The sequence below is a fragment of the Phodopus roborovskii genome, unplaced genomic scaffold (assembly GCF_943737965.1).
Source record: "Phodopus roborovskii unplaced genomic scaffold, PHOROB, whole genome shotgun sequence".
Taxonomy (NCBI): domain Eukaryota; kingdom Metazoa; phylum Chordata; class Mammalia; order Rodentia; family Cricetidae; genus Phodopus; species Phodopus roborovskii.
Window position 1 is genome coordinate 47,437,812 of NW_026126480.1, and position 19,742 is coordinate 47,457,553.

Here is a 19,742-nt window from a genome sequence, read left to right on the forward strand (position 1 = left end):
AAGCTACACCCAAAACCTACAGTGAAGGCTGAAAGCCACCATTTGTGGATATTGGTTGATAAACAATGATGTCTGCTGCCTGGGCCAGTTGGAACCAGAGACCTGATGCCTCATAAAGCTCTGTTAAAGATTTCTATAAAGCATCCTATTCCTCCCCCTGGTGGTGATTTCTGTGCTGTTCAGTAAAGACAGGGGGAAGCCCTTTGTTAGACACACACAGACAGAACAGTCAGACACTGGGAGACAGACACAGTCTTTAGACAGGCACAGACTCAGACTCATGCACCAGAGAACTGAAGACACAGGGAGCAGAGGATTCAAATCTGGACTCGATCTGGGTTAAATAACTCCAAGGGGAGGTGCTTTTCGTTCTTCCTTTAATGTGAGATTGATGTCTCAGAGCTGGTGACTCAGAGTTCATCACTAATGCATATAATCTTCGTGATGGCGAAGAAGGTGGGAGCAGGAGGAAACTGGCCACATGTTTCTGACCCATAATCAGAAAGCAGAGAGATGAATACTGGTACTCTCCTGGCTTCCTCCTCCTGTCCCTGTTTGTGATACCTGCATTCAAGTTGAGTCTTCCTCTCTGATTAAACCTCTTTGAAAACAACCTCAAGGACAACTCAGGAGTCCTGTCTCGTTAATGTCCAAGGTACTTCTTAATACAATCAAGCTGGCAATCAAAGCAAATTAACTACTACAAGCCTACCTATTGTCAGCTTGATACCTAAACACATCGGTTTAAGCCATAACATCCCACCTGTGAACTTAAGTTTCAGGGGGGGGGGTGTTAAAGATGCTATAGGACTGAGTGGTTAGAGCAGCATGATTGCAGAGACCTGGAATGCTGCAGATCCAAAGTCAATATTATTCTGGGCTATCTTTAGTCCTGTCAATAACCATTCAGTTGCCATCTTGGTATTTGACTTAATGTGTTCCTAACTAGAGGTAAACCTTTGAAATGTATTAATATAAAGACACCCAAAAGTGGGTGGACCGTCAGATAGCAGAGCTCCTTGCTTTGCTGCCCTCCTGCTGGCTCCACCAGTGTGTTCAGCCCCAAGGGGCCCAAACCTCCAGTTCTGCCATTTGGAATACATGTGGCTTCTCTCTCGGGCCAGCGCCACTCTGTGCCTACAGCGTCCCTTGGTGGGTTCCTGTGGTCCTGGCATCTCCAACACCCTGAGGCCCCTATGGCAGCTTAAGCAACACCTTCACATTCCACAGGATGACCTCTCAGGATCTCCCTTCAGGAGGCAGGACCCTGTCGCATGCATTATCTGGCCCTAATGGCTTTCTAGGACCTGGGGGAAAGCCTCTGTCAATCTCTCACTCTTGCATTTAGCCTGCCTACAAAACCAGCACCGCGTGAACGCTGCCAAGTTCTGATGTTAGCCTGCGATGTAGTTAGATCCCCTTCCACCACAGGTGTGGTGGTCTCTGTACCCTGGCTGAATCTGGGAAAAGACTTGCCTAGACAGTTGTTTTTGAGAAGAGAAGACTCTGTGTCTTCTCTTCTTTCCTTTCTTTCAAATGAATTTGCATTTCTAAAGGCACCTTTCCTGTGATCTCAGTGCAGAACTTTAGGTTTCTCTCCATGTGCGCTTTGCTAAGACCGCCATATCTGCACAAGTTTGGAACCTGCCACCTCTCTTTTCCTCACCAAACTGCACACTTCTCTTACCTTGTGGCTCCTTCTCACTGTAGATCTGACTAATAGCGGCCAATAACTATGCCATAGCTTTGTTGTTGTGCTATCATGGATTTTCCATTACTTTTGAATTCAGCCTTACTAAAGTGATCAGGACACAGGAAGAAAGCTGCCAGATTCTCTGCCTGAATAGGACAAGAATGTGGCCCAGTCCCCAACAGAGCTTTTCTTCCTCTGGAAAACTTCACGAACTGAGGCTCCCCCACTTATTCCTCTCAGCGTTCTGTTTTTCCACACTCTGGACCAAAACAAAATGGTCCATTATGTTTTGCTCATAGCATTTCTAGGAATTCTCAGTCCTGCAGCTACAAACTCTGCCACATCCCTCCTACAAACCAGTTCTAAAGGCCTATGAGCCACATGGTCATGTTTGTCATAGGAACATTTCTCAGTATCAATGCTATGTCCTTGCCTCTGCATGTGCAGGAAGGTCTGGACATATGACTTCTTCAGTTACGGACATTGCAGTCATGGGGTTCTGCTGACTCTCAGCTCTCAGCAGTTGAATGAACACAGCGTGGAGCTGTCCCTGTGAACAAGACACATGCTTGGCCTTGTCCTTACAGGGCACATATTGTGCGCCATATAAATCCTGCCGACATACCAGGAGTGCTTCAAGGGCTCAGAAAACAAGGCTGGAGACATGGCCCAAGGCTGGAGACATGGGTGTGGGGAAGAACTCTGTGGATTTGGTGAACACTGACCAAGCTGGCTGCTGGGCAAAGGAAACACCTCCATAGCCCTGGGTCATGATTTTCTTTCAGGATAACTGGACTCAGGAAAGAAGCCAAAAAGCCAAGGAAAACAGTCTTGGCTGCATGGTCATTTGTTACAGCATCACCTTCAGGGAGAAGGAAAGACTACCGTTTACTCATCATGGAACATTGTAGGAACTATGAAGGAAGATGGACGTATTCTGGTGCTTCACTGGTGTTGCAGGTAGAATGAGAAATGTCCCTCTGCAGCTCATGTGTTTGCACTGGCTCCTAGCTGGAGGCACTGCTGTGGAAGATGGTAGGACCTTTAGGGGGTGACACTTCCTCCACAGAGGAAGCCAGTCATGGGACAGGCCATGAAGTTTTTGTGGCCTGGCCTTACTCCTTGTCTGCTCCCTACCTCCTGTTCTGCCAAACAAAACATGTGGTGAGGGGTCCCAGCCGCACCCTTCTAGCTGCTGCCTTCTAGCAGCCTGCTACCGTGCCTTCCCTTCATAAGGGACTGTACCTTGAAACCAAGAGTCACATTAACCCTTTCCTCCATTGGACTACCTCTCATCAGTTCAGGGCAATGAGAAAAGCAGCTAATATTTCTGGCAACTAGCAATCTCCTCTGGTTGCCATGAGAGACCTGACAGAGAAGCTGCCTCCCATCCAACGGCCTGTCCAAGGGCAGTGCTATATTTCAGTGTCATGCATCTTGTCTCTCCCAAAAATCACTTGGGCAAATCTGTCTGCACCGGGATTGGAACATGGCTGATCAGAGAACCATATACGTTCCCTAAAGTCACATACTGAAATCTGCTTCCCTGGAGCAGGGGATGGCAGTAGTAGAAGGACTTTTGGGAGAAGAAGGCAGTGAAGGGTAGGGCTGGAGCCCCAGGATGGAATCCTGCCCCATAAAGGAATATAAATGTGCCTCTTTCCTCTTCCACCATTTGAAGTGGCCTAGTTCACTATGTGAACTAAGCAGTGACATTCACTAGACACCAACTGCCACGCCCTGAACTTGAACATCCGGGGTCTATGCCATGAATAATAAAATCCCATTTTGTAGGCTACCCCAGCTGTGGTATTTTGTCCCAGCAGCCTCACATAAGAGAGCCATCCACTCTCTGCCTATCACACACAGCTATGTCTTGCACAGATCTCCTCAGTGAGACCTGTGTGTCTCTTGAGTCCCCATTAACACACAGCAGCGTGGCCCTGCTCACTGTGTTGTCCTATAGCACACACAGACAAACAGATGAAGGGTCACAGCAGTCAGACTCCTGCCAGCTGTCCCTTGCTCAGTAGGACTGCACCTCCGCGCCCCTGCCCTGTGGCATGGGGCACACTCCACACTCTGCTTATGTCACTGTATGCCTCCAGGACACCATCGTGGAGGTCACTTACGTGTCAAACAACCGCAGGTACTTGAGGCCCATCTGTGTGGCATTCTGAGAACACGCCATAGTGATCTCATGGTCGTGGGCCACATAGGCGAAGTGGGAGAGGCGCGTCAGGATCTGCAGCTCCACCAGGGGCTCTGACCAAGTGCACTCAGAGGCCATTTTCACCACCTTCCCAGCATGTGAAGCAGGGGGAGCAGAACAGCACATTAGTAACAATGACTTTCTAGCGGTCCATGGCCCTCAACAATGACCGTGTACATGGCTTGGCACGCGTGTCATCATGGATGCTAATCTCCACTGATCTGTGAAGTCCCTCATCTCATTGCTCCATCCTTATGTCTTTCGCATGCCTGGCCTCCCATATGCCTCTGCCTGTGCTGAGGTCTTGGGATGAAATAGGACACAGAAAGTCCTCTTGGCACATTCCTCACACTGGTATAAAGGACTGTACCATGCAAAAGCCAGATGTGCGCGCTTTCAGAGAAGGCAGTTGTCAGGAGGCAGAGGGAGTGTAATGTGGATGTGGGTTTGAGCTCTGACTACCCCAGCAAGGACCCTAGAGCTCGGCTTCCTCATCTTTCCTGGATGGGAGCTGTTGACTTACCTCTTGGGATACCTTGGGAAACCCACCTGGGCTAGAGGGGGGACAGTGAAGTCCATGAGGCCCAGTCCATTGCACGAGTACATCTCAAGGGCAACAAGGACTCTGGTTATAGAGCTGATGTCCTCGTTGGTACTCTGGAGGGATAGAAGGGCTAGAGTGTCCAGTTGCCCAGGAAACATGGAAGGAAAGATGTGGAAAACTGAACCATTTTTGAGATAATCCTGTGCAGCATTAGTCTCAAGGGAGAACCAGACTACAGTATTTGGAACTTTGGTAAGAATCAACCTCTATGCTATCTTCTCAGTCAAGAAGGTACGAAGTCTGTATATTCCTGAGTCTTTAAGACAGTGTGTCTGGCCACTAAGGAGGGCTTTCTAGAGGTAGAAGGCTGCTGAACCCTGGTAAGGAGGTTGCTGATATGAGAGTTGTCCCATTAACTCCTTCTGGCCCAGTATAAATGTCCCTCCTGGGCCCTCCCCTGCTCCCTCCCTCCAACTCCTCACTGTAATTTACTTGCTACAGGGTCATGGTGGCAGCCCTTGAGTTCATAACCCTTCTCCTTCCCAGACCCTGCTCCCATAGGTTTTGTGTTGGGGGGTGGGCTAGTGCCCTGTCAGTGCAATGACTGGGTCAACGAGTGGCAGTAAGAGAGAGGGGCAGCACCCCAGAGACCCAGAGCTCAGACTTGGTGGACATGTTGCGCCTTGGCTCTCAAGAGTAGCAGTTGTGGCAATGGTAGAGAACAACCTCAGAACTTATGAGGTGGAAACATGCCCTTTTCCAGCAACTGTGGCCACACTTCAGACCATAATGGGAACACCAGTGGGGAAAAGCAGTCTGTGGATCCTAACCCCCCCCCAAGGTGTCCTCAGCACCCACCGGTTCATCGGTGCCCAGTCGCTGCCCAATCTGCTGCTGCAGTAGCTGCTTAGCCTTCACCCAGGTGGCGATGAGATGTTGTCGCACACTGGTGGGGACAATGTCGTCTGGCACGTTCCCATTAGTGAGGTTCAGTGCAAACTCACAGACCTAAATCAAGGTCATTGTCACAAGGCAGATCTAAGAGCCTTGAGCCACCCTCCCTCTGACCTTCCCCCGTGGCCCACCCCCAGCTGCAGGGTGGAGTACCTCCACAGCTGTTCTGATCTCAGGTAAGGCGAAGGACTCCACTGGAACATGAACCAAGTTGGGGCGTACATTCTTTTTCGACTTTTCTGATGTCTGGGTGGGAATCCAGCTGATGATCAGGCCCCGAGCAAGGGCATCACAGAGCATGACCAGCATGATGGAGTCCCTGGAGGGTGTGACATGAGAGCTGTGACAACCAGTGCAGGACACAGCTTAGCCCTGTGTTGAAGCTCACAGCACCACACCAGCTCCTTCTGCCTCCTGGTCAAGATGAGAGGATGGTTGTGGTTTAACACAGTCCATGGGTGAGTGCCACTGGGCCCTAGCTTGCTTCTCCTCCCTCTCTCGCTCCCTTCCTTTCTTTTTTCCTTTCCTTCTTGACAGGTTCTCACTATGTTGCCCTGACTGGTCTGTAACTTACTTTATAGACCAGGCTGGCCTCAAAGCCAACCTTCAGACTTGTAATTTCTGCTGGGGAAACATTAATCCAAGATCTCATTCATCTGGTAAGAAAGATACAGTCATGGATTTCCCATTCTCTCCCCACCCCCAGCCCAAGGCTGGATGACCACTGAGTACCCTGGGCCATGGAGGCCATGCCCCCTCCTTACATAGGCCTTACCCATGCCTTCTAGGCTCTCAACTCATTGTCCCCACAACAGTCATGCCTGACCCCACAGCAGGTGTGGTGTCCACACCTACCCTTTGTAGCTAGTGGCTTTGAGGGTGTTCAGGAGGTGACAGAGGGAATCCACCAGCTCTTTCTGCCTCCCAGCCAAGATAAGGTGACGGTTGTGGTTCATAACATAGACCACAGCATTTTGTACAATCCAGGATTCCCCTAACTCCTGCCCGATCTCTGCAGCACGCAGCCAGTTGCTCATTGCATACTGTGACAGGCTTTCTATCCAGGTTCTGAAACAACATACGGTGCAGCAGTCAGCTCAACATCCAGCCTCCATCTTCCCCATCCCACATACCACTGTGAGCCGGGGCTATCTGAGTCATCCCCACTCAGACCTGGGGACATTTCAGACTGTCTCTATAGGCCAGGGATCCAGGCTCTAGAGAGACTGTCTTGGTGCTCCTCCCCTCATGCAACTGTCCCCAAATGTCCCTGATCACACCTGGTCCTACCTAGCCCTTGCCCTCGGGACATGCCAATCTGTCCTTCCTTTCTACCCAGATACTGGCAAGCTACTCTCACTGATCCTCCAATGCTATGAGTCTTACAGGCCCAGTTAATAGCTCCCTGGTTTGAGGAGGAGTTCTGGCCTAGCCTCTTCCAGGCTGCCTTCTCTCACCTCTTTGGTTGTCTTTACTTCCTGGCTTCAAAAAGCTCTGTAGCTGTGCCGGCCCCCAGCACACATGGTCTGCTTGGTGGTACCTAGACCAGGGCAATGTAGCCACTCAGCATGGTGCTCATGGCGAAAGCAACTCTCTCCCATTAGCCCAGCTGGGAAATTTCTCATCAGGGCCAAGTCTGTTGGGTTTTCCAATTGTTTGATTAGTTCAAGCCACTCTTAGCCATGGCTTACAAACAGCCTAGGCTCTAATATGTATATCCTGCTTCATCCACAACAGGGTCTGGGCAAATGAAACAGTTCTTTAATCCTTGGTCCAGAACAGTGGTCCTCAACCTTCCTAATGCTATGATCCTTTAATCCATGTTGTGGTGACCCATACTATAAAATTATGCCATTGCTACTTCATAACTAATTTTGCTACTGCTGTGAAATGTAGTGTAAATATCTGATATGCAGGATATCTGATGTGTGACCTCAAAGGGGTCACGACACACAGGTTGAGAACCGCTGGTCTACAGGGTGGCTGGGACTCCCACCCACCTGTATGTGATCCACTCTGGATTGCTATCTGGTGGCTCAGGCACATAGCCAGCTGGGTGTTGGCTCACGTCCTCAGGGGGGATGGCCCTGCCATTCAGCTCCACACCTTCCAAGCGCAGCAAGTGGACAGTGGCCTGTGAGGAAGCATGCAGTCATAGAAGCCACAGCTAAGCAGACCATGGCATGGGGAACATACAGCAAATCCTGCTTTTGAAAAAGCCAAACCCAAATGAAAAGTACACGATGAACCTGCATACCCCACCTGCCTCGACAGCCTGCCAATTCCTGCATCCCAAGAAGAAGAGGGCTTCTTTCAGAAGCACAGGCCCCACCCATCATCACACTTCGGTGGGTAGGCAGAGCAGCCTTCATGTTCTACCATGGTGACTGTTCATCTCCCTGAAGCCTCCCAGACTTGCTCTGAAACCTCAAAAGCTGCAAAAGCCCACCTGGCAGGCAGGTGGGGTGAGAGGGTAGGGATCAGGCCAGTCCCTAGCTGGCCGTCCAGTTAGCTAGTCTCAGTCACTGGTCTCCTTGCATGTCAACTCTCAGCACTGCCATTTGGTTGTTTGTTCCCTGAGCACAGGGGTTGTCTTTGGTCATGCTGTGTCACTAGACTCCAATGGAATAAACCAGTGAGTGCTCCCAGCCTCTGCTTTGTTCCCACTGAGTGAAACCAAAGGAAATGCTATATAATTGTGAGGGTAAAACGAATGTTGCCTCTGACACTGGCACAGGTGTGGGGGCTTTGGATACTTCTAGGTCACAACCCACATGGTCCAGCACTGGCTCTCAGTACCATGTCTGTAAAGGAGCAGGCCTATTGGTTTTGGGGAACCAAGATCCAGCCCAGGCATCTGCTAAGCCTACAGAGTCCTATAGCAGAGATCACACCTCCTTCAAGAACTTCCTGAGTCAACTCCAAGTTCAATCCCTGAATATAACTTCACACACAGAATTCAGAAATTATTTCCCACAAAGAAAATTCACACCAATGCACCCCACCCTGCATCTCCGTTCACACTTTTCTCATGCAGTCCTCTGGGAACTGAATTCAGTTCCTCTCCCTAATGTACAGTTTTGTTTAGGGATGTGTATGCTGAGGGGAGCCCGGGTGACAAGTCCCTCTGGTGTGTAAATGGCCACCTCAACACTGGCAGCTACAATGGCCAAGACCTTCATGACGCACCTCAGCACTGAGAAATGACACCTCTGCGATCTTCCTCAGCAGGTCAGAGGACATATTTCTCTGCAGGGTCACCTCAGATGACACCCAGTCAAGCACAGAGCCCTCAGTACCTTTTTTCTTCCTCCCTGAGGGAAGAGCAGCAGGGAAAGATAGGCTCCTTTTGTCTCCCCCTTTCCCTCCCCCCGCTTGCAAACTGCTGCCCAAGTCTCTTCCCTATGTGGGATGAACCCTTCAAGAGGGATAGCATGGGTTACTCTAACCCTGTATTCCTTGTGGTTACTATTGGTCAGTTTTAAACACAGCTGCCACTCAGTGTTGCTGAGACCCCTCAGGGGTACTGAGGTACAGTCCCTTTTATAAAATGGTTCCATGCACACATGGAACATTGACAGCACTCCTTTGAACTATAAACTTTGACTTTGACATTGGCTGCAATGTATACACTGTGTGGATCACTGTTAAAGGGCAATGTTCAGGGACAACAGCCAGGCTGTGTATGCTCAGAATAGATGCCTGTTTTTGTTACAAATGCTTTCAAACCTTTATGGTTGATGTTGTGGGTGTAAAGATACAGATACAGAGGCCAGACCAAATATGTACTCAGAAATGTTGCTATCTGTGCAAAGGCCCTTCTAGACCAAACACATGATCAGGACCCTTCCAGGAGGGTCCCACTGGCTCTGTGTTACATCCTTTGCCTAGTGTCCCTTGGTGGGATCGACTGGTTGAGAGGTGCTGTGGCTGTCACAGCCACCAGAGGTTTATGAAGCCCTAAAGCTCAGCCTACCCACACGCCAGGGGGCCACATGCATGGTAGGGATGCACACCTCGTTTTAGCTTTGCAGTCTTCCTTGACTTGATACTGTCGTACAGAAGGCAGAAGCGGGTTGCCGTGCGGCAGACATCACACACGTCTTGCTTCCAGGCAACTTTGGCCAGCTCAGCCCAAATCACAATTCTATACATCAAGATCCCAGTGGTGAAAAGAAAGTACAGGTGGAATTAGGAATACCTGGAGGGACTGTCCCAGGGAAAGCCACCCCACAGCATCCAGGTGCCAGGTATTGAGATACACAAGTGCAGCTGGCCCAGGGTATGAACAGGAAGATGGTCCCAGATAGTGGGGTCAGGCAGGGGCCATAACTCAGGGGTGAGAGCTGGAGCAGTTTGTGAAGTCAAGGCCCAGAGGTCAGAGCTAGGGCTGTCCCCAAGGTCATGTGAAGCTCTCTGGCTGTTTGCCCCCCCCCACGTCAGTGACACTTCTGGTCATTTAACCCCCCCCCACATAATTCATTTCCCTGCATGTGGTGTGGATGGGTCTCCCTGGGTTGGGGGACTCCTGTTCTGGCCTTGACCAGGATGCCCCAATAAGTGGCTCAGTGTTCCACAGGGAAGAGCCACACCCTCAGCACAGAGGCTGCAATGAGGAGCATCTCTGACAGGGTCCCAGGTAGCCATGAACCCAGTGCCTGGATGAAAGTCTCAGCTGACAGACCCTCCTTGCTGACACTACTCCCTCCTTCCTGGATCACCTCTCTTTGTCGTTCTCATTCCCCAGACGCCGCAGGTGCCCGGCAGCTTTGTCCACGCTGAGGATGTAATGTCGAGCTTTTGCACAGAGGTAGGTGAAGCGGCCCCTGGTTTTCCCAGTGGAAACTGAAAACATCAAACATTCGAGATGAGGAGGTGGGCCAGGGTTGGGCATGGAGTAGCACTGCTGACCCAGGCAAATGAGGCCATAGTCTGCAATGTGGTTTTGACAGCTGAGCTCATTCTAGGGGTCCGAAGAGGCCCCAACATCAGGGCATCTTTGCTTTTAGACCAGCAATGACATCGAGCTACTGTGGCGTGTGTGGAGCCTCCAGCTCTCAGAGACAGTCTGTATTAGCTCAGAAGCACCAGGTCTCTGACCTGTTCCCCGCATCCACCCTGGCCTCTGAGGCAGCAGCACCCACTATTCTCTGCCAAGCTCAGCAATCATGTCTGCTTGATGTAGAGGTTCTGAGTAACTGTTCATTTTCCAGACCTAAGATGAACACCCACCTAGAGCTCAGTTTCACAGTGAGAGCCAGCTGCCCAGTGCAGAGCAGGCACAGGAGACACCAAATAGGAAACTTGGGTTTGGGCTTGGGTGGGGGATGCTCCTCCTCCTGGGTGACCTCCTGCCTCCTCCATGCTTCCATATATAACATAGGTGTTCACTTGCTGGGGTACCCTCCCCCTGGAACCCTATGCCTCAGCATCTCCTGCAGGTGCCAGCTTGGCACTATGTCCTCTGGTGAAAACTCTGGGCCAGCCATTTATATTCATCTAATGAAACCAAGTAGGACAGGCCCACCCATGTAATGTCAACAGACCTACAGCTTCTCAGACTTATGATAGTCAAAACAAAATCAGAGCCACGAAAAGGTCAAAGGATATGGTGGGGTAAGACAGACCGCTCCTGGGCTGGGAGGGCTATATTTCTGGGGGCTACATTTATCCCAGCACAGGGCCATGATTCCATCCTCCTTTTCTTGCCCCTGTCTTGGAACCACAACATGGGCTACAGCCAACTCAACTTCAGACCGTCATCTCCAAGAATCACGTCCCTATAATACTTTTTGTCAGAGCTGTGCTCTGTGTCAGAGGGAGCTCCAGGAGAATGCCCCTACCAACTATAAGACCTGTCTGTGGCTCCAGCAACAGTGGCACTGCTTATCTAGCCAGAGTTGCTGGCTTGTCCCTAATAGATGGGCTCAGCAGCCATAACTAGGGTATAGTACAACCCTGTTTCTACCCTGGGGACAAAGTAAGTGGCCCGGGTAAGTGAAATATCCATGACTTTGATACAAAGAGCATCCCAGAGCTGCCATCTTTGTTTCTCAGATGGTACTGTGGACTGAATTGTGCCCCCAGATAGGCTGCTTCCAAGTCCTGCCTTTGGGGCTCCAAAATGAAGTCTTGTTCTCAAGAGAAGGGGGTCTGAATAGGTGATAAGGTTGAAGAGAACATCAGGAGGCCCTCCTCACTCTATGACTGAGACCTTCTACAAAAAGGACATTGAGGTAGACCTATAGGACAGCCAGTGAGGACATAGAGAAAAGCTGACTATCTACAAGCCAAGGAAGATGGCACCAAGACAGACCAGCCCATCACATCCCCATCACAGATGCCCAGCATCTAGAACAGTGAGGTTAAGTTCTGGCTGTGGGACTCTGCTACTGTTAGTCACTTGTAGATACAATCTTTCTCTAGTGCTTCCAGAGACTGATATGATGTTTTACAAGGTCAAGGCCAGTGAGTTCAAGGCCACTTAACCTTTGGCCTCATTCTCGCTGTCCAGCACGATCTGGAAGGTGTCAGGTGCGAGGGCCAGGCCTGCGTTCACCAAGAGTGCACGCTTCTTCCGGGCACTGTCTTTCAGGGTGGCTTTCTTTGCCTGCAAATAGTAGAATGCGCACAATGTGAGATAGCCCCACCCCTGGGACAGCTGAGACTCTTGAGGCATCCTGTGGTTCCACCCACAGGCAACAGAGCTCCCACAGGCCTTCTGTATGTCAGACCTCGAGTAGCTAAGCTTGGGTCTCATGCTTGGTTCTGCATGGTCAATAAGACCCTCTCTGTCCAGGGTTTCCCCTTAGACCCTGCATTTGAAGGCTGGCCCCCACAATGGGTTGTGTCTGTACCTGTTCAATGGCCATGATGGCCTTGTCCTCAGGACGTTCAGGGGACTGGTACAGCATGGTACACAACTGCAGCCGGCTGTAAGCCACACTCATCTTGTCCTGGTAGAGGCCTTGGCTGTCCAGACGCATGGCCTTCTGCAAGTGCTCAAGGGCGGGCTCCAGCCGGTCCTCATCCTGCTCAATATATGCCATCTCCATGTGGACTTGGCAGCGCATCAGGGTCATGAGACTAGAGATAGCAGCACATGTGAGGGAGCTATGGTGGGCTGCTAGTGTGCCTATGGGACTTTTGTCCAGTCACCGGCAAGAAGCATGGAATGATATGGCTGCCCAGAGCCCGGCTTTCTAACCTCCTCCCTCAGAAAGGGAGAGAAAATCTGCAGTGGCTGTTCTGGGCCCCTGGGGACATGCTCACTGAGCCTTGGGCCCAGGCTGAGAAGAAGCAAACAGGGAAAAGGTCAGTGTAGCACTTCCTATGTGACACAAGCACAAAGGCAGGCCCAGCCTTCCTGTGGCCACCCGCTATCACTGTCACCCTGCGGTCTGCTGTCATGTACCTCTGTCTCCTGGAATATACTTGGTGTTCATTGTCTTCGCTGTGATGGATACGCTGTGTGTTTGCCCAGGAGGCTTAGCCACATTCTGGCTGGAGTTCAGCCAGGGTTGGAGAGTAAAAGCTTTATACAGTAGTGATGTGGGGGGCACCTCAAGCACCACTGCAGAACACAGAGCTAACAACCTATGGACTGCTGGATGGAGATGCTCTAGGACCTATATGCTTTGTGCTAAGATGGAGAAAGAAAGCCATAGTAACATTCTCATGACCTCAGGGGTAATATGAAATACTATGAGGCTGTGCAGAGATGTGAAGAGACCCTGTGGTAACAGGTATTGGAGCACTGTTACCCAATACAGCAGAGATCTGGTGCACCATGGTGCCTACTGTGAATGGTGTAAGAGGAGCCCACATGAAACTTGCCAGGAGCAGACAGCAGTGGTCATTCATAAAGAGAAGCTCACTGAGACCAGAAATGAAAACCACAACCGACAGAAACTCTCTTCTGGGATCAGTGTAGAGCCAGGATGGGTCTCTCCCTGGAGCACATCACAGTGCATGCCTGATGTACCCTCCCTGTTGGGAGTTTTGTGCCATCCCTCTCAGTAACCATGGAACTAGGCCCCTCACTGACAGAATTTGAAAACAAGCCAGATAGCTGGCCCAAGGCTACAGTTGCTTCTGCTTCCAACTATGATGGAGCCACCTGGTCACCCACAATATCTGAAAAACAATCTAACAAGAGGGTAGCTGTTTCTGGGAACTGATGTGGGATAGCATGATAACGGGGTCCCTTGCAAGGAAACTCATGAAGGGAGTAGCCATGGGCTCCTGAGAGGCAGAGCAGGTGGACACAGTATCCTCTGAACAGGTGGCAGAGTATGGGCTTGCTGAACAGCAGGGATCTCCGCTCTCAGCAAAACATAAAGGTCAGCCTGAAGAGAGCCCATGTCCTGGACAATAGTGTGGACCCCCTGGACCCCAATAGATACTCTAGAACAAGATGGGCCAGCCAATGTGACTTTAAGATCATCAGCCAACATTAAAGTGCCACCAAAAACAAAAACAACGCTTCTTTTAAAATGACAACAATCGTGGTACATTCAGAGCTTTTGGGAAGCAGAGGCAGGAGAAGCATTGCAAGATGGAGGCCAGCCTGATTGATACAACAAAGTCATGGGTAGTCAGGGCTGCATTGTCTACAAGCCACTTAGGACCCTGTCTTAAACAGACACAAATGCAAAGACTCCCTAGGATATCACCTGTAATGCCTAACATAGACTTGTCAGTCATCAGTCATGCCCTAAGATGGAAGACTATAACACAGGGTCCAGGACACAGATAGGCTGGTTGTTGGATTGTGCAGATAAATCTTTTAAAGTTGATATCACAGTAAACATGTCATGAACCGGCTCACAAAAAAGGGGAAAACAGTGGTAACAAGTAAATACTAGACCCAAAAGCTGTGGTGAGTGAAAGAAGGACCATTCTAAACAAGTATGATGGCAGAGCGGACAGCCAGGAAGACCATGAGCCTGGAAACAGAAATGGCCTGACCAGAAGAAACAAAGAATTAAAAAAAAAAAAAAAAAAAAAAAAAAAACAGTGTCCAGGAGCTGTGAGGGATGCCCCAAATTCCGTGTGTGTGTGTAGCTAGCATCCCAGAAAGAGGAATACATTCAAAACCATAGCTCATAACTCCCAAGTCATGTAAAAATGTCATCTAACATATTTGAATTACATATTATATATATTATAAAAGGCTCCTAGGAATATTATAATCAACATGCTGAAAAAATTGAAGAGACAAGCTTAAAAACAGGAGGGGAGATGGTGCACACAGAGAGCCACACTGCACTGGACTGTCCATCAGAGATCATGGAAACTGGAAGAAAAACACCTGCAAGGTGTTTAAAGAACAGCATGTCTGCCAAGCCTACATCCAGTAACAAGCAACATGTTTTCTGAAACTGAGACAGAGTGGGATCCATTCAGATCAGCAGGGTTGAGCATGCCCATCAGCCATGCCCTGTGCTTCAGGATGAATGTCCCCCAGAAGGAGAACTCTGCTCTGTGGAAGAAGGAGATGTTCCTGGAAGTTCCAAAAATGGGGTGAACATAAGAGGCCATGGTTTGCCAGCAATAGGCACAGCTTAGCTGTGGGGTGGCACCATGGTGGCATAATAAGGCCAGCATCTCCATGGGTGGAGAGAGGGGTGGTCCAGACTGCTCACCTCATGGTAGATAAGCTGTGCAAGTGGGCACAGGGAGCAGGCATGTTGGAGTCTGCATCAAACAACATAGAATTCCAGACTAGGCATGCATACAGCCTTAATGAAGAATGCATTTGCCAGAGATGAGGGAAGGCAGTGACATCACACACTGGCTAGGACACGCAACGCTCCCCTCCCTGGGGTCTTTACAGCTGACAAAACCGGGATGCAGAGCATGTGACCCACCCAAGCATGGTGACACAGTGCACTGGGGCTGGGCTCCCTCATTTCAGTCCAAACTTAGGGACAGTCTCAGACTGAAGATCTTCCCAGGATACAGCTGAAGTCAAGAGATAAATAAAACTAAGTGTCTGTGAGGACAAGGAATGACAGAAACCCTGCAATGTGGTATGTGAGCAAAGGGCAGTGCACTTAGAAGAAGGAAGGAGTCTTTGGATTGTGGTGATAGCCCTCCACAACAAGCCCACAATGGCTATTGAGAATACATCTACAAGTCCCTCTCCAGACAATTACCACCACCATACAGTGACAGGTAGATAGAGCGAGGACTGTTTATGCCATGAGGGTTCTTGATCTGGGTTCCCTGGGTGACTGAAAGACCTCTGCTGAACAAGTGAAGCTCGGCTCTTGTACCTGTGCACCCCCCAAGTGATGCTGAGAACAGGGTGGACACACCCTGGACTCTGTCTGTTTGTAGTACTAAAAATCCCTACTGCGGCTCTCCTCCACTAAGAGCCCCCAGGGCTAACACAGGAGAAATGGTGCCCACCTATCAACTTTTTCCAGAATCTCAGCAATGGTGGTCAGTGGCTTCCGGAGGTAGCGCCTCAGGTTGCGCTGTAGCAGGGGCAGGCAGGTGTTCCATTGGGTGGTACACAGCACATGGATGGTCGTGGGGTCACCCAAGCGGATGGCCCGCTGCAGCGTGATATCCAGTCTGTTTATGATGTCCAGCTGGTCCTGTAGGGAGCATGTTGAGGGTTGTGAGACTAGGATGGGAAACTAGTTATGGTTACCATATGGAAAAGCCAGTGCTGGGGATGGCAATCAGGGTAGATGGCACATTAGGGGGTCAGGCAAAGTTATCTCCAGGTCATCTGATCAGGGCCCCGATCCCTCTGAGAATGCCATAGTGATCACTCCTATTCCATAGTGGGCACTCTATGAGGCATTCAGACAAAAGGCTTAGACATAGCCACGGTTCATTGTGTTTCTTGCACAAGTGAAGTCAAAGTCCATTTATTTCTTCCTGGAGACTACTCATTCATTCACTACCGAGGAGAGCCATCTCTGGTTTGTGTTATGTGTCCTTTCCAGCAGAAATGCCCCAGGCTGGAACACTCTCACCATGCACTGAGCCTTTCCTTAAACCCCACACCTATCCTATTCTTGCCTGCATCCCCCATGGCCTCTGGTTTCCTGCCCCCAGGCATCTCACTGTCATGCTATACCAGCACTTTCAAAGCTAGCCTGACCCCAGTGGTCCTGGGTCCAGGGTAATTCTGATTTGGGCTTAAGGCTTTACCTCAACGGCTCCTCGAAGGTACATTTTAATTTTACTCTCCAGTCTCAAAGCTTCTAATTCACACTCCAGACCTTCAATTTCTAGCAGCTTGGCAGGATCCTGTGAATGCAGATGGAATTTGGAGCACAAAGGCATAAATGACAGCAATCATGTACACTCATCAGCCTTCAAGCCCCTTAAGATGCCTTGAATTTCCCAGAAAAAAGCAGAAACCAGAAATTGGACAATCAGAGAATGGCGCAAAGTCATGGGAGGAATATGTACCATGTCTCAGAAGACACAAAGAGAGAAAGACGTTCTGAACCCTTTTAACAGGAGGAGAAATAAAAACTTCGTTGATTTTAGAGAACCTTGATTTTCCCTTATTTTCCCATTTCTCTCTCTCTCTCTTTTTTTTAAATGCAGACCCTCACATTTTAGCCAAGACTTCCCCAGAACTCACGCTATAGCTCAGGACGGCTTTGGACTCAGGCCAGTTCTATCTACCTAAGTTTCCTGAGTGTGGTGGGGATTACAGAAGTAAGCCACCACATCTGACCTAAAATTTAAAAAAAAATCATGTGAACATATGTGTGTGAGTATGGAAGTCAGAAGGCACTTTCAAGAGTTAGCTCTCTCCTTTTGCAATGTGGATTCTACAGATCAAACTCAGGTTGGATCTGGTGGCAAGCACCTTTACACTAAGTCATCTCAGCCTCTGGTTTAAATTCTTCTTCCCTTTATTTTTAATTGAGAATTAAACGACAGAGTCTAGTTATTGCTGTCAGCATGTGTACCGGTATAGAGCCCCCTCCCAAAGGTGACATCCCTGAAGAAAACGGATCCTCCTTCTCCCAGCAGCCATCAGTTGCCAATAGTTTCTGAGCCAGGCGTGGGACTTCTGACTTCCTCATTGCTGGCTGAGATTTATGTGTGGCTTTGTCTCATATGGGTCTAGTGCATGCTGTCACAGCCACAGTCAGTTCACATGGGCAGCAGCCCAGGAGACACTGTTTCCTTAGAGTCACTCATTGTGTCTGGCTTTGTAAGGTGGGACATGATATACATTGTCCCATATAGCCTGAGCATTCTGCAATTTCTTATTCTTTGAATGTTGACAAGTTGTGGGGCTCTGTGTTAAGAAGCTCTCTCACAAGATTGAGTGAAGCACTTATCTATGAGTATGATAAGTCTTTAGGAGCCAGTCTATTGCTGTGTCCGTTCAGCAGAATAGTAACAGTATGATTCTCCCCTAAAGCCTATAGCCTGCCTAGCCTCGGATTCTTGGCCATGCTAACACTGCCAACTATAAATTCTGCCATGTGGGGTAGCCTTAAGGCTGATCAGAAAGTAGTTGTTCTCCCCCATAACATTTGTGCCACTATTGTGCCACAAGTGGGCATATCTTGTTCTGCCTGTTGTTACTGTGGCTCATGATTCACAACTGGGTAACACTAATGGCTACTTTTCTCCCTTGGTGGTGTGTTTAGAATCAGCACTTTGGAAGCTAGACAATGGGGATGAGGCATCCACATACCAGCTTGATTTCTCTACCTTCTATGACAAAAGTATATCTCTAGCAATGCGATCTTACCATCAAATTCTGGAGGGCAACCAATAACAACGATAATATTCTGTAATGTTGCAGGGACGTCTGTGAGACCCTGGCTTAAATTTTTAAATAATAAAACTAGCTTTCAACATCTATGAAATTGAGCAACTGTATTTTATTTCATTCCTACCTGGGGTCCTGGCACCAAACAGCAAAAGCTCCTGGTTTTGGTATGAGGTACCCTGCCTTTGTGGGGGAGTGTGACTAAAGTCCTGTTCCTGCCATCACTGTGACCATTGCAGGGTTCTTTGAGTGAACCTTGTTCAAGGACCTCACCCCGGCCTTGAAATCCCATAGCTGGAAGTCTGAAGTTTAAAGAGGCAATTTATGAAGAGGGGCACAGCCAGAATTTCTGAGCTTTTCCATGTTATACAGTTACACTGTTCAAGTCTTAATGACAAAGCATTTCAGAGAACACATGATGCCTGTGCCCAAGGTCCAGGCTTCTATAGACAGAGGTGGCTCCTGCATGGATGAAACTCATCTCTGTGTTTCACTGGCAGTTTTAGTTTATTCAGAGAATAAAGGGCATATAGTCAGCTGCAAATATTTGATGTGTACAATTTGACAAGCTTTGGCTCTTGCCTATACAAACCCAGGAAAGCCTAATCAGCTGAAGACACAGCACTGACCCACCGGTTTCCTGGACCTATGTCCATGCCCACTGGCCACCCAAGCATCTCATCTACTTTCCAAACAACATCTTCATTTGCTTAGAATGAGTGAAGGAATCACATGATGTTCCCTGTTCTTAAACTTTGTTATACACAACCAGAGCATGGTAAAGTGGGGAAGCTTCTACTACACTCCTAATCACTCAACTTGAGAATTCAGAGTTTGGTTCTCTGGCTGTAGAGGATGGGAGCTATACCCAAGTTGTCTGCAGAGAGCTTGGCTGTCTCACTTCTCCAGGTAACCTGTTTCCCCAATATGAATGCCGTCCTAGTGTGAATATGTTCACCAGTGTTCAGCTAAGGGGTCAGGGCAGCTTCCCCCAGTGCCTGTCACTCCTGCTCATCTGCCCTGTGACCTGTGGCTGCTTTATCCCCACTGTACCCCACCCCCACCATGAGCAGGCTGATGCCCTGGGCTTCTCCTGAGGTCCCTTACAGATGGTTAAACGGCACAGGACTTTCCCTCATTATCTGCTGTCCAGTGCCTTGAAGGTCGTGGTTTCTCATATGTTGTTTAGTGTTTAGGTACTTCTGACTTGAAGACAATGTTGCTGCATCTCTGCTGTTTGGGCCACAAGCTAGACTCTGTCATTGTCTCCCTGCGCCCCTTCACATGGCACAAGGCTCACTTATTTCTGGACAGTCACCTAGAATTGTGTTTTTGCTTTTATTTTGCCAAAGTGTCAGACATTTAGGCTCAGTGCTTCTTCCTCCTAGGGTGTGTCTCCTTACTGACCCTGAAAGTGGCCTGGCTCTTTGACTCCCAGCCATAGGTTCCTGCAGGCCACACAAGGGGCTGCAGGCCTAAAAGCTGGCCATTTTCAGCAAGATGGAGACATTTCTTGAGTACCTCTTAGGCACCAGCTTCTGTATCGGGAGGTAGGAGTGTAGGAGGGAGTAAG

The 19,742-nt window shown here is 49.4% G+C and overlaps 1 protein-coding gene across 1 annotated transcript in view; it reads right to left on the reverse strand.

The window, feature by feature from the left end:
- Cfap46 (cilia and flagella associated protein 46) overlaps positions 1-19,742 on the reverse strand; it is an 84,161-nt gene that overhangs the window by 52,814 nt on the left and 11,605 nt on the right. Inside the window, exons 10-22 of the mRNA XM_051193280.1 lie at positions 16,576-16,674; positions 15,820-16,010; positions 12,261-12,489; positions 11,893-12,013; positions 10,125-10,248; positions 9,420-9,550; positions 8,593-8,717; positions 7,404-7,537; positions 6,259-6,471; positions 5,557-5,722; positions 5,308-5,457; positions 4,455-4,562; positions 3,826-3,992 (exon numbers count right to left, since the gene is read on the reverse strand). Of these exons, the coding sequence (XP_051049237.1) occupies positions 3,826-3,992; positions 4,455-4,562; positions 5,308-5,457; positions 5,557-5,722; positions 6,259-6,471; positions 7,404-7,537; positions 8,593-8,717; positions 9,420-9,550; positions 10,125-10,248; positions 11,893-12,013; positions 12,261-12,489; positions 15,820-16,010; positions 16,576-16,674 (1,958 nt within the window). The remainder of the gene's footprint in view (positions 1-3,825; positions 3,993-4,454; positions 4,563-5,307; positions 5,458-5,556; positions 5,723-6,258; positions 6,472-7,403; positions 7,538-8,592; positions 8,718-9,419; positions 9,551-10,124; positions 10,249-11,892; positions 12,014-12,260; positions 12,490-15,819; positions 16,011-16,575; positions 16,675-19,742) is intronic.